The sequence below is a fragment of the Limulus polyphemus genome, unplaced genomic scaffold, assembly GCF_000517525.1.
Source record: "Limulus polyphemus unplaced genomic scaffold, Limulus_polyphemus-2.1.2 Scaffold64, whole genome shotgun sequence".
In the NCBI taxonomy this organism is placed as follows: Eukaryota; Metazoa; Arthropoda; class Merostomata; order Xiphosura; family Limulidae; genus Limulus; species Limulus polyphemus.
Window position 1 is genome coordinate 1369182 of NW_013665674.1, and position 15379 is coordinate 1384560.

The 15379-nt window shown below is 30.6% G+C and overlaps 1 protein-coding gene across 1 annotated transcript in view; it reads right to left on the minus strand.

Annotated features, from left to right (window-relative positions):
- LOC106464953 (probable E3 ubiquitin-protein ligase HERC4) overlaps window positions 1-15379 on the minus strand; it is a 107413-nt gene that overhangs the window by 86926 nt on the left and 5108 nt on the right. The window contains exons 3-5 of the mRNA XM_022393329.1: window positions 14377-14536; window positions 12292-12368; window positions 5356-5542 (exon numbers count right to left, since the gene is read on the minus strand). Coding sequence (XP_022249037.1) covers window positions 5356-5542; window positions 12292-12368; window positions 14377-14536 — 424 coding nt within the window. The remainder of the gene's footprint in view (window positions 1-5355; window positions 5543-12291; window positions 12369-14376; window positions 14537-15379) is intronic.

A 15379-nucleotide genomic window follows, 5' to 3' on the forward strand; every position in this document is an offset into this window, starting at 1 on the left:
CTAAGTACTCACCCTCAGACCTTTCTGGCATTAAGGAAGGAGCAAACTAAAAAGCAACTGGGGAAAGACTCAAGACATCTCACACTCGATTTACTACCTGAAGAAAAGGAATCAGAGATGGCTGATCCAAATTGGCCTCATGAGAAGCCAACTGAGTAAAGGAAGGTGCTGGAAAAAGCGAATCTAAATTCTCTCCAGAATGTCCAGGATTGCCCACAAGTGCAGCCTCAGAGCCCCCTGGGGAAACACCGCCAGACTGAATGTAAGTCTCCATCTCACTATGGGTAATGTCACGGACAGCTTCAACTGAGAGTGACTCCCCCCAATTTATGAGCAATGCTGAATATCAGAGGTGGGATAGGAGAGACCTGATTTGCCTCCATGCCAAACACATTAAACCGGGAATTCATACAGTATATCGGCTTGCCAAATGAAAATCAAATAGGTAACGTGAAGAACAATCAAAATATCTCCAATGGTCATACTACAGAGAAACCTGTTCGAGAATGCTTTATCGAGAAAAAGTGACAATATTATCGGAAGGAGGTGATTATATAAGTACCAGGATAGAGGGCGCATTGATGTAGGTGGAGAGTGTCATGAGACAGATATCGGCAAGGGCAATAAAAGACTGGAGCAAGAAAGAATAAATCAGACTAATACTTAGATGGGTAAAGGAAAATAAACCATATCAGTCGAGTAATAGCTGTTGTGTGAGATGAGGAAGTCCAAAAATTAATATAAACTTAAAAAATTCTTAAACTTTACAACTTAAGATAATAAGCACAGAATTCATGTCAGATTTATCCAGAAATATCAGTAATGTGGTAAATTAATTAATCTTTCTTGAATGTGATTACACTGTTTTATCTCCCAAATATAGATGTGTAAAATAAAGTTTTAAACAACATTTGCCAGCTGGCAAATATCCAATCATGTATAAAAAATAGACTAAATTTTAAAACTTCAGTATTTGAACAGAAAAAGAAAGTTGATATTAAGCTATGGAAAGTACCTCCAAAACAAATAGCAAGAATTAAATATAATGAGAAAGTAAGCATTTTCATTCATATGTTCCTGTTTATCTTTATTAATTTTTTAACAGGATTAACTAAAAATTACACGCATATACGTTTTCACCAGAGCTGGCACTGTAATAATAGGACACAGTACTTTCAGTGCCTTTGGGTACACATCTGAACCATGTTCAGTGTATGAGGTGTCTAACTACATAAGAAGTTCCAGAAGAATCTAAGTACTAAAGTACTGTTGTCTTTACAAAATAGAAACAAACTGTGCAAAAATGGGTTCTATAGGGTTTTTTCAACGGCTTTTAAACATGAGAAAAAAAATATCTTAGAATACAAAAACCACTTCTCCAAAAATATCTTTAGTATCTCAACTTCTATGAAAGTATAAACTCTATTATTTTTTTGCATTTGTTTGTGAATGAAGATTGTGTTCACTTCATTAGATGTACCCAGTCATCTGATTTCCTCACGCAGGCTTCAAACACAATTACTGCAAATATTTCTTACTTGATCCTACTGTTATTAAGCAAACCTAATTCTTGCAAGTTTCATCTGATAACATAATTTTACTTCTGTATGTGTACTACAACAATGTTATATCTTATCAACTTAAATTTTTACAGTAAACAAGGCTAATTTTTCCAGTAGAAAAGTATTTTTATGTACACACACACATATTTACATATGTGTATTTTTGTGAATACACACATATATGCCGCTAAAAAAATAAAATTTTCAATTTTATCATTACATAATTGTTTATGTTTGAAAATTTATAGTTTATTATAAATATATATATATATTACTTATATGAATATGTGTATGTGTATAGTAATTTATATACATACTGTACCTTCAATATTTTTTGTCAATTATCATTTACATAACTTGTTTAACTTTACAACAGCATAATATTTTATGTTTAAAAATTTCCATTTTATAACTTATCTTCTGCATATTTCTGTAGGGAAGTGGCAATCTTGTTGCTCACCTGGGTAGTACATTAGCACCACACTAGTGCAATCAACCATGGGCAATTCCAAGTGACCAGTTTTATGACTGGTCTTGGGTACTGTGGACTAATCACTCACTCACCTTAAGTTTACTGATTACAGAAATAACTAATTAGTTAAAGCCCACTATGAGAGGTAGTTACATTTTTAATAATGGAGTGAAAAGTGAATGTGAAATTCTTAGTTCTGATGGGAGAAACTTGTATGGAGGGGCAGAGTCAAAGCAAGACTCCATGATTTCATTAAGCTTGTCTGGGAATCAGAGAACTGTCTCACTGAATGGATGAACCATTTTATTTCTCCAAAGCATTATATAAGTTTGGTACGTGGAATGTTTAGGCTCTTTGGGATACAACAAAAGGAATCAAACTTTTGAAAGAAACGGTTAGAGGTGATCTTGATGCTCTTGGAGTTCCTGAATACAGACATATTGTAACAGGTAAATTCAAAATTGAAGATAAACTAGTTTTCAGGTTGATATGATATACTTTCACATGGAGTGGTTATGTCATGCCCTAGGAAATTAGCAGCGAGTTTGTTGACATGTGTACCTATATAAGAGAGACTACTAACTGTTTTAAATCGAAGAATGGTAAACTCAATCTTGTGATGTGTAACAGAAGTATCCTAAACTGTGAGATCTACTTAATATAATTCCAAAACAAGACATTAAAGGTATGTATCAATTCTGGAGTTACATTGATACATTCAGAATGGAGATACAGAATGATAATGGCCTCAGTTTGTGTGTAATGCTGGGACAGGAATGGTTATTGGTGTTGCATTGTTTTCATTTCAAGAAATTCGTAAGGAAACATGATATCAGATCATTTAAAGGTGTAGACATGGGAAATGCTGATAACTTTCTGGTCATTGCAAATATAAAAATAAAACTGTGCAAAAAAGAAAAAATGCTTATACCTTTTAATTATGTCAAGCTAAAAAAAATCCAGAAGTAACAGCTACATTTCAACTAGATTTACAAAATAGGCTTCAGATACTAACTATCATAATTGATGAACAGAGTTGAAGAAAAATGAATAGAAATTAAGAATATTATATAACTGCTGCCAGAGAAATCTGGGGTTACTATAGGAAACCTAAAGAGGAAAGATGAATCATGGAATATAACAGATGACAAAAAACAATTGGAGATCAAAACAGAAAAATGCACATTTAGACAAAATGAACTTTTATCTGCATACATTTAAACAACACAGTTCTGTTCTGAAGATACTTAAACATTTTCAACAACTGTTTATATAAAGTTAGTAAGCTTTATTCCCTTAAAAAGCTTCACAAATAAAAGACTAAAAAAAAACACACAGCTAGTTTTAGCCATAGGCTTACCGAGGAGTAAGCTTTTGAATACATCTGTCATTGATAGAACAAAAATTATTTTTCACAACACATTCAAAAAATGTTTAAAATTAGTACTCCATCTAGCAAGCTTAGACATTATTCTATTTTTTTTCTACAAACATCAGTACTGTTGATCAAATCTTGTGCATCCATTTTTGCACATTTTGAAAAATTACTTCATTTCCAACAATGAAATATGTATTCAACTGAATCTGATGTTAGTTAGTCTAAAGCCAAAACTAGTCATGTTCTTTTTTTCAAATATTTTATTTGTCAGGTTTTTTCTATGGTAATAAAGTTTATTACCAAATTGGTGGTATCTCAGTATCCATAGGTGCTCTGATTTACAGAAGGGACTGTGTTGTTTTAATTAGGAAGACTTGTTTGATTTCACATTTGTTGTTTGGCTCTTTATTTATAATTAATATTTTTACTTTTTGATAAACACTTTTTTTTAGTTGCAATGGTTCTAAGCATGAGTTTTTCATTATGTTAATCAAATCAGATAATCTTAGTTCAGTGAGTAAGGCAGGTGAGAGCAAAATATTCTGATGACTCAAATCCTTATTTATTGAATAATATTTAAGCATTTATCCTACTCAAACAACATAAATAAGTAAATTGGCTAATAGGCTACTTAATTATATCTAATTACATTGATGATGACTTTTAAATAAAAACATTATTACCATTATTAGTGATAGTAAAACATGTTTTTGATATTTAATTATCAATACATTTGATTATGCACGATCAATGGACGATTACTGCATATTTAAAAAACAAACAAAATGATGACTTCTTGGTTGTCTCTAGTTGACAGTAGCAATTTGCCAAGTAGAAAATGTCTAGATCATCTTTAAGAAAACTTTGTGCAAAATGTTTTTAGAACAAAAAATGAGCAAATGACAACTGTTAGATGTCCATCATATCACATAGAGGGTAATTCCAATACTGCATATTTAAAAAACAAACAAAATGATGACTTCTTGGTTGTCTCTAGTTGACAGTAGCAATTTGCCAAGTAGAAAATGTCTAGATCATCTTTAAGAAAACTTTGTGCCAAATGTTTTTACCCTAATAATGTTTTTAGAACAAAAAATGAGCAAATTACAGCTGTTAGATGTCCGTCATATCACATAGAGGGTAATTGTAAAATTACTTTTAAAAAATCAAAATTAGCTGAAAATAGTAAGATGAATATCATGATAGAATGATGTAGCTATCTCACCTTTTTTTTCTCTCTGATGATCAGCATTGCATGATAGTTGGAGAGGAGGGTGTTGGAAGATTGCTTTACTAATCAATTAATCAAATATAATTAATTAATGAGCCCATCAACTAATCAATTAGCAAATTGTCCAACTATATTTAAAATTCACATTTACATTCACATTAGCCCTGATTTAATGCAGATTTTTTCCAATGTGGATGCATTTGTAATAGAAACTATGAAACTGGAACTACAGTGGCTAACGATAAAACTTAATACCATTCCCTCTAATAATTGTTAATCATTTCTAGAGAAAACAATAAAACAGATTTATTATGAATGTTATTCAATTATCATCAGGACTTACAACTATCAATGTTTATATTTTCAAATAGGCTTTAAATTATATACCAATAAGAAGTCATGCTGTGATATTTCACTTTTCACTCTATAGTATAAATAAAACTGATAATGCATTTAAAGTTAATTTACATAATTATATTTGTATTATGATATTTTTCTAATACTAGATTTAATGATCTATAAAGTACATGTGGATACAAGTTAGAACTGCACTATAATTACTTTGAATTTCTCAATTCACATTTTATATTCAAACTTTTAGAAATATATTAATCAGTATCTTAAATTGTATCAAACCAATAGCCATAAATTATTTACAAATACTTATTAAAGTTTGCAAAATTTAAGAGTAAGAAATAAACAGAAAACCTACGAGTTTTTTCCCCATCCAAAGATGGATCCTGATTTTGAAAGGACAAAACTATGTGAACCACCAGCTGCAATCTGATCAATAGGTAAACCTTTCAAAGCTTCAACTAAACAAGGATAATTTTGTGTATCCTTTCCTCCTATTCCTAGTTGCCCGTAGTTGTTTTCACCCCAAGCATATAATTCTCCATCTAATAGAGTACATTAACATATACAAATAAAAAATTACAACCAACAATATACTCTATTAAAAAAAAATAATAATCATACTTTTGCCAATTCTTGAAAGGCAACAGCACAGGAAATTCTAAAACTAAATAAGGAATGTATAAGAAAGCTTCACACTGTAAAGCTTCTTTCTTAAATGAAAACCCACAAGATCTTTTCTCTATAATATTTCTTATACAACATGAATAAAGAATTACAAACAGCAACGCACAAATATAGGTGAAAAATTACAATAAACAAAGTCAGTCATCTTTTTTCCAAAAAGGATTCTTCTAGGCCAGTGGTTGCAAGCCTTTTCACTTTTAATTATCAAAACTGGTCTCACTAAAAATTCTGTCATCTCCTGAATGCTAGATCAAACTATAAACTCTTGTATTTGTAGAAATTTTAGGGTGGTTTCATTTCTACTTTAAAAACTGTAAGGGTAACTGTCTGTAGAATGTGGCACACATGTCTGTTTCCTTTGACATGTTGTAGTGCCATGTATGTATGATAAAAAGAAACACACACGCAAATGACTTGCATAACAAGTCAGAAATAATTCCTTTTTCCAAACACTGCAAGTGAGGTAGCATGTGTTTCAAAATCTGCAGTATACCATTATGCAGAGGTCTGTGAAACTCCCAACCTCCGCCAACTAAATAATCTTAAAGACAACTACAAACCCCACCTTAATAGTTATTACATAGTTCTTACATACCCAACCTCCTCTCTTTCTCTTGAAGACTGATTCAAGTACAACACTTGAAGATTACAAGGCAAGCCCAGCTACCTGAAGTTAGTCTTTCCATCCCGGTATACTGAATAAAATTATATTTTCAAATTTAGCTTCTTATAAACGAAGAGTAACTAATGACCTCTAATGTCTCCATAAGGTATTTTCCATGACCAAAAGATAAGTTTTTCAAATATTCTCATATTTATTATAAAAAAATTGCCAGTCTTTATATCCATTACTTTCAGTTTATTTATGAGTAATAAAACATTATCCATAGAAAAAAATACTGTTGTTACAAACTATTATAAAACCTTTATAACTGAGATATAACAATACCTTTTAACATTATACACAGAATAACACTATTGAGGGTGGGTAGATCAAGAATGGGAAAATTAAATTCCCTTCATTTATCGAAAATAGTCAACCGTACTCTGCTTTCTACAAAATGAATGTCTAAATATAAATAATTACATGAATATCATTACTATTGCTTCTTTCTATTGCAAGTTCTTTCAGATATATTAAGGTTGGTGTAAAATTCAAGTTATTTATGGAAGTAAATCATATATGTAACTGAAGGTATATAAATTAGGATTTGATATCTGTTTCAGAAATGAGTTTTCATAAAAGAACAGATACAGGTTGGCCATGTTTGAAAAGAAATTCGACCCCATTGGAATACCCACTGTTTTTTAATATACTTGTTCGTTGAAAGTAACATAACTATTATAAATACAAAAGTGAAGTATATTTTTTACATCAAATTTTAGTCAATTTAAATTTTGGAATATTTATTTCCATATTAACAAAAGTTGGTTGTTTTTGATGAATATAAAATATTTAAACATTTCAAAACTGGAATGTTATTTTTAATAATCCAAAAAAATTATCCGGATTATTTGATAACAGTATTTTTTCAAATAAGACATCTAGAATATTATTGAGTACAACTGAGACAGATTTTGTATTACATATTTCAATTCATTTCTATTTTACGAAATTTAAGGGTAAATGCCTTCCCACAACTGGCTATAGACAGTGAAAGGCAGTAGAAGCTGAGACTTTGTGGGTGTAAGCACTCAGCTTCAAACCCTTATTTGATTGATTTTGTTTATGATTTTCCATGATGGCTGACAAGATTGACATTGACATTTGGATTTTGTCTGATAGATGGATATCCCCAACACATTTGGGTGCTATTACCACAGACATTATCGGTTATGACAATAAGTTGACAACCTGGACCAATTACAGTAATGCAATATTTAATTCATTATTGTTTTATAGTGCTGATTTAATCACCTATTAACAATTAATGTAATTAATATGTAGCACTAAAGAAAGAAGGGAAATTGATTAAGATAACTAGGAACTCAAAAAGTACAGAAAAAGATACATCCAAACACCGGCAGTGCTGAGGAAAAATGAGCCTATGAACATGTGGTAGTACTCATGGGGAATACTGCACATATAGATTGTGTCATCCTTCTACTGTTGAAGAGCTACAGTATTATTACGATTATATCATACGCTGACATAATACATGTAGACACACATAGGGGTGAGAGTTTGTTCAAGGTTTGTGGCATGTGCAAGAAATTCCATGACAGTTGCATGAGATAATAGCTCTTCGTGGTACAGAGAAGTATCATTTATGAATTATTGTATTTTAGGTGCACATGTTAATACTGTGAAAAAATATGTAAATTACTGCTTTTAGTTTCTACTTATGCATGTATTTACTTAAGTTCTAAAGCAAGTGCTCATATTCCCCATATTTGAAAAAAAGGCAACTATCTAATGGATTATTTTTGATGATATATTAAATAATAATAATAATAATGGGCATTTACATTATCCACATTTAAAATTTAAAGTGAGATAATTTAATTTTACTGTACATTTTACAGTTAAGCCAGATATACACTGTAGGTTGTCAAATCATAAAATAAAAAATAAGAATTAAATTAAACCAAAAAATTCATCAGTAAACTATTCAAACAGTACCACATTTTCTAATTATGCATAATACTAATAAGAACCTATTCAATCTAATTTTAGAGTCAAAGTAGCCTACCAGCCAATGAATCATGCACATACTATTTTACCCCTCCCACACACACAAAGTGATTACCAATTATACAATTTCTGTTCAGCACCTTCTTGATGGAGCATGTATCAAATAAATTCCTGTAACAGCTGTAATTAAAATTGTTTAGTGAGTTTAAAATAAATATCAGTAATAAATAGCAAGAGTTTCACATAAGTATGATTTTTTTGGTAGACAGGAAATCTGATATATATATATATATATATATATAACCTCTGGGCAGGTTTTCTAGACTGTATATACTACATAATCAAAACAACCACACAGGAGACTGACATTCAGAACATTTTGCCCTTTTCATAATACCTAGGAAAAAGGCCACAAACATCTGAGTTCTGAGTGGGAAGTCCAAATTATTTTGCTCTAATGCAGCAGTTTCATCTTATATCAATAAAATTAGAAACTGTTATAAATACAAAACTAAATAACTGAGCATTTTAATTTAAGTTTATAACCAAGTCAAGCATATGTGTTTCAGTATAAATCTTACAATCAATTATCCTTTTGTCAATAAGCATACTACATCTCTTGCAAAAATTTTAGTTGCAATTGACATTTAAGAATTTTGAAAGAAAAAAATATTAACAGATTGCATTTTTGTAAATTTTAATAATTAAACTTAATGATTAAATTTTATACACATTCACACATTTTGCGCAAGCAGAACCATTCTAGCTTTATGCTAGTATGTGTGAAACAGAGGACAGAATTCATAATTTGGTATTTCCAGGCATCAAGCTAATGGATTTTTACTTCCCTGTTTGAGAAGAAGATTGTTTGTTTGTTTTGAATTTCGCACAAAGCTACAAGAGGGCTATCTGCGCTAGCCGTCCCTAATTTAGCAGTGTAAGACTAGAGGGAACACAGCTAGTCATCACCACCCATCACCAACTCTTGGACTACTCTTTTACCAACGAATAGTGGGATTGACTGTCACATTATAATGCCTCCATGGCTGAAAGGGCGAGCATATTTGGTGGGCCGGGGATTCGACCCACGACCCTCAGATTGCGAGTCGAGCTCCCTAACCACCTGGCCTTTGAGAAGAAGAATCAGTTGCTATCTGAATTGCAATGGTTCACTCATCTTACCAATGACAGTTTCACACAAAAAATTAATAACTAAGCAATTGTTTTACTATTAGATTTATAACTCTATAAGCCAACTTTTATGTTAAGTAAACCCTTTAAATATATCAAAATATATGTTTAAAAAATTTATCTATAATTACAGTTTGTTATAATTACAAAATACAAATACTGTGTGGTTAGAGTATGCAAGAGTTTTGCTTAGTCACTAATCATGCAAAGGTCACATAAAGCTTGCACCAGAAAAACTGTATATAGGAGCTTGATTTCCCAGTTTTGAATGATGTTCTTATTATATGTACTAGGGAGAAAACTTGTGTTTCTAGTATGAAACATTATTTTTTTGATGTGGTATTTTGTATTTGAATACACAAGATTTATAAAATCTAAAAGCAGTGCTGTGTATTTAGGATAATTTAAATAGTCAAGTGACCTGTCTAGACTACTCAATTAAGAGGTTAGGTATGTTGAGTTCTGAACGAATCTGATGGCCTTGTAGGACAGCTCAATAACTACGAGGATAAACCTATTCCATAATACATGATACTCAATAAACACCTTTAGTACAAAAGACACTTTGAGCCAAATGATCTGATCGTAAATGACAAACTTATTGACTTATCTAATAAGAGACACCAGATCTAGCAACACTTTTAAAACCTGGGTATCAGGGGAGAGTATTAAGACTCAAGAGGGTGATGATACTGGTACTCTAAGTGTCTATAAACAAATGAAGAAATTCACACACAAAACCTTAACACATAAACACTGCTGTCTGAGATGGGGCTTTGAGGGATGACAGATCCATTCCCCAAATACATTTTCCTAACTACACCAACCCTCCCTTATGCATACAGTGATATTGTCCAAACTTACCTACTCCTAATTTCACTTTTGCATAGTTTAAAAAGCATCCTAAGTATGCACACATATTACTTTTTTAATTATATATGTACTGCAACTATTCAGTGAAGGATTGGCTGGAAATATACATACTGCATAGTGCATGAAATACACATATTCAAAATTCTCTTAGTTATCTTTAATCTTTAGTTTAAAAACACTGTTTAGATTGCATAATAAATTATTTACTTTAAAAAGCCATAACAATAAGAAAAAAAAAAGTTAAGCAAAACCAACTATTCTTAATTGTAATTTACACAAATTAATCCTTTAGCCAAGGGTACCCTTTAAACACTTTCCAGCTCAAGTCATTATGTTACATTCAAAATGTAATTAAACACCTTTACTGTCAACTTATGTGAATTAAATTAACATTATAATGTATATTAATATTCGAAGTTTTATGTTATCTAAGATTTAAGTCCTTTACTTCAAAAAGAATCCTTTAAAAAATTACTTAAAATTTCAGATGTATTGTCACGTGACCAACGAGCTATAAAAATTCTCTACTTTGGCACTCTGTGTGCAGATGTACATCAAGACTATGAAATTCTTATGTATTCATTTGGCTCATACATTTCAAAGTTCTCTGAATAAATAAAGTTGAGACAAGTACTAATTTTTTTCAACCCGACAGGTGCCACACTCACCTTCAACAGATTTGTCTGAGCTTTGTAGCCTATATGTAGACATTACATACACATGTGTATAGTCATTAGAAAGAGCTCATTTTACACTATAATCTAACAACAGTTATTTTGAAATTGACACGCAGTTGTCGTCACAGAGTGCATGTAACTGACTGTGGTATTGTTGGCTGCTTAATCAACTATAGCAATTACAATTGTTTATTACCTAAATATATTATAGTTAGAGATAGAGTTTAAATTGTATTCAGGTCTTACTATTATATTTTAGTTAATTATGTATTAGTTACATTTTAAAATGCATAACTTAAAGATTTAAACATTTTTAAATATACATCATATTTTGCGTTAGTTCTCAAGGCATACAATATTACGCGGTGCACACAAATTTTGCTGAAGGGTTGAACATGTCTGCTAGAGACACCCTTATATGCCTTGCAGACCCCGTTGATTTGTGGCGAGATGAATAAGTGGGAAAGGACAGGAAAGAAAAATAAAACATTAAAAATTAACTATATGTGAAAAGGAAAAGACCTGAAATTACATATATAACCAAAACAATATCTTTAAAGATATTGTACAAAAAATTAAAAGGTATGTTGTTTTTTTTCTACTTCCTAATTTAAGTAATTTCATTGCATTGTACATTGATGATAATAGCTGGAGTTAGTGATATGGTAAAGAAAATGAAAATTAAAATATAAACATTTACCTTAAAAACCTTTTGATATCCATTTAGATGATTCTAGAGGTTATGCAAATGAAATATGAAAACTATAAGATGAAGAAAAGTATTTTTATACTTAAAATGAAAATCCCCTTGCACTGAAACTATTTTAACAGCTTGATCAGAAATAACTACTATAGATAAATAATATTTTTATTAGAAATACATAATTAAAATAATGTCATTCTTTGTGTACAAAATACTTATAAACTTTAACAAAACCTTATGAAATTTTATGAGAAATACTCGGAGTTACTATATAATTTTGCATAAATGTCCTTCTCCAGTCAAAGTAAAACAAACTGCATCAGTCCGAGGTGAAAGGGTTAAAGAAAAAACAGTTTTGTATTTATATCTCAGATCTGATCAAGAACTAGAGACATTGTAATTAGTTCAGATATCAAAATAAGAAAAATGGTTGACAATTTCCAATAAACCTTAGACAAATGTATTATAAAATTTTTACTCCTGTGTAATTCCTGAATGATGATGTGTAATTTAAGAAAGAGTACTTACTGTTTGTTAAAGCAAGTGAATGATGATGACCACATGCTATTTGGACCACAGTCAAAGTGGCCAACTTCTTTATCATCCTGAAAAATGTAAAAGATACAAAACAAATCAGGTAGAAACTTTTAGCAATGGGAGTTCACATAATACTTCATAATATTTAAAGAGATCATTTTTATTTTATCCTGTCAAAACAAGCTGTTAGGATTAGTGAAATACAAAAATAATGTTTCTGACACATTTATAAATGATGATTCTTAGAAACAGAATGCGTAAAATGCACATTATATAATTATTCATTTCAAATCTGTTATATATACCAGAAAACACAGCTACTCAAAACCACTATTATTTATCGATCTCAAAGTATTGTTCTGCATTGTATAACTGAACAGAAGCAGTGTGTGTGTTTAGCAAGTGTATTGTTTTTCATACTGTATATAGCTAAGCAGAATCACCGAGTCTAGGTACTATCTATGCACTATAGACAAACCATGCAGGAACTTCTCAGTACTGACTTGTCCAAACTATTGAGAGCAAGAAACTGCACAGTTAAATTTAATGTTAATTTCATTAAATTTTGTATTGTAAAAACTATTGAAACTTTGGTAGAAATGTATTTTGAATTAAATTATCAGAATATAATGAGTACAAAAGTGTACAATACTGTGTTTGATGGTTGACCTGTGTAACATTTTACTGTCATCCTGAAAGGTGAGCTAATGAAATGACAACAAGTGTAATTTCTCCTTTAACAACCAATCCTCAGTTCTTAATGCTAGTTTGTCATTTCTAAGTGCTGATGTTTATGTATTATAGTTTTTCAGTCTGCACATTGACATTATTAACAAACTATCCAATCTGATGTTCAAATTCAGTCTCTTTCTCACGAGTTGGCAACAAATTCAGTGGCCTGTACTGGGTAAGTATCCTATGGCATGTATGGGTCTAGTGAAAATGAAATAAAGCCATAGTGCTCCAGACCTCCTTTGAAACTAAAATTGTTTTCATTTTAGCTGCTGTCTTCTATTAAAATTATGTAGAAATTGTACAACTTCTCTTTGTTTTGGTGATGGCACTTACTTGAGCACAGTCGGAAGGTATGCAAGCAACAGAGGCTTGATTCTCTAAACATGTTTTGGCTGTCTCCAGGTGGCCATCTTCAGGGAAAAGTGCTTTACTACTTTATATCTTATGTTTGGATATTTATATATATGTATACACAACATAAAATGCTTTTATAACTTCCTGCAATGCTGCATTTTTTTTTATGACAATGAGAGAGTGTAATACTTAGATTTTATAAGGTAAATCTAGGGTTAAACAATTCACAGTTCATCCTTGTTTGGCCTAATGGTACTATTACAATGGGCAAGAGAGAGAGCAAGTACAATTAATTAAGTGTTTAGCAACTATCAACAGGGAGACACGCAACTACAGAAAATTGAGCATGAAAAACCATGTTGTTAAAGTACTGATGGTTTGACTGGCATATGGGAGCAGTTGACAGTTTAATACATCACTAAGAATGTGTTAAATGAGTATGAACCTGAACATTTATGCAAAGCTCAATGCAGAATTAAAGGTGACAATTCCACCCTGACAGATGACAAATTTTTAATTAATAACCAGTTATGTAAAATGAATTGCACATACATTTACAAGTTATTTATAGGTAAATTTTCATTCAGGTGCAGTTAAGCATGTTTTAAAATAACTAATAGTAAATATGCTAATATGTTTAACCTTTATTAAAAGTCTGCTAAGTAGGTGTATATGGCTTAACAATAAAATCAAATATTTAATGGAAATGCCCATAAATATTACAGTTTAAATAAAAAAGCTTGAATATATCTGTTCATATTTAGAAATTCCCCATGAAGAAATATTGTAAAGAAAGGTTAATGCATACATAGAATTTTAAGTGTAATGGAACACTGCAATAAATAGACCAAGAATATTTAACTGTCTAAAATAAGTATTTTAAAGTGTGTGTGTTAAATTAAAAATTAATTTCAAGGAAATAAAATGTTGTTATATAAACTTATAAGATAATTTAATAGAAAATTCTTAAAAGCTGCAATATTATACCTTGGAGAGGGCAAATGGTCTCCTTCATTTTCCAAACCTAACTGCCCAGAACTTGCACTACCCCATGCAAAAACCTGACCAGCCTCACTTACTGCTAAGCTGTGAGCTTCTCCACAGGCCAGATGCTTGATCACATGAGGCTCTAAAGCCTTCACTTTGGCTTTCAAATAAAAAAATACAAAACTTTTAGCTGCATTCTAATTAACACTGCAACAAAAACTGACTCAATGTTGTTGTATTCACTAACTATAAACATTATAATTTTCAGATAAAAATAAATCTGGGGGTTCAAAATACAAAAAAATTACAGTATATATATATATATAATTTTTACCTTTGAAGATAAACTGTAACTAAATCAATACATCTGACACTATTATAATTACCATTTTACAATAAAAAATGTATGAGCTTTCGTTTCAGAGGAAAAAAATTCTAAGATCAATATTTCATTTTACCAATTTATATGTTAAATATTTTATACATAATAACACTATATTTTTCATATGGAAAAAAACATACATTTCAAAAAAATTAAAATGATCAATACCACTGAGTTTTCATTCATAAAACACCTTTAACCTCTAAAGGCCTGAATACATCTACCAAGATTTTAAATCAGATTTTACCAATTTTTCTCAACATTTCAGGATTGAAATATTAAATTTCTGAATTCCCCAGGAATTTAACTTTACTTGAGGAATTTCATCTTTTTAATTGGCTTTCTCAGTTGGGAATGCATGGTCCATCTGTATTCCTTTAGTTATGACCAATGAAAGTGAACATATTGCATGTATTAAATAAAAAAACATTTCATGAAGAAATGTAACTTTGCAAGAGGGAATGTAATCTTCCTTATTGCTTTCCCTCAAGTGAATGTAAGTTTATTTCATTATTTCTATCCCTACATTTATTTTCATTGTACTTTTAATAAAAATTCGATGACGAGGAACCCACTTTGAGACTAATAATGGCTGGAGACGGCTTAAATGGGTAATGAAGA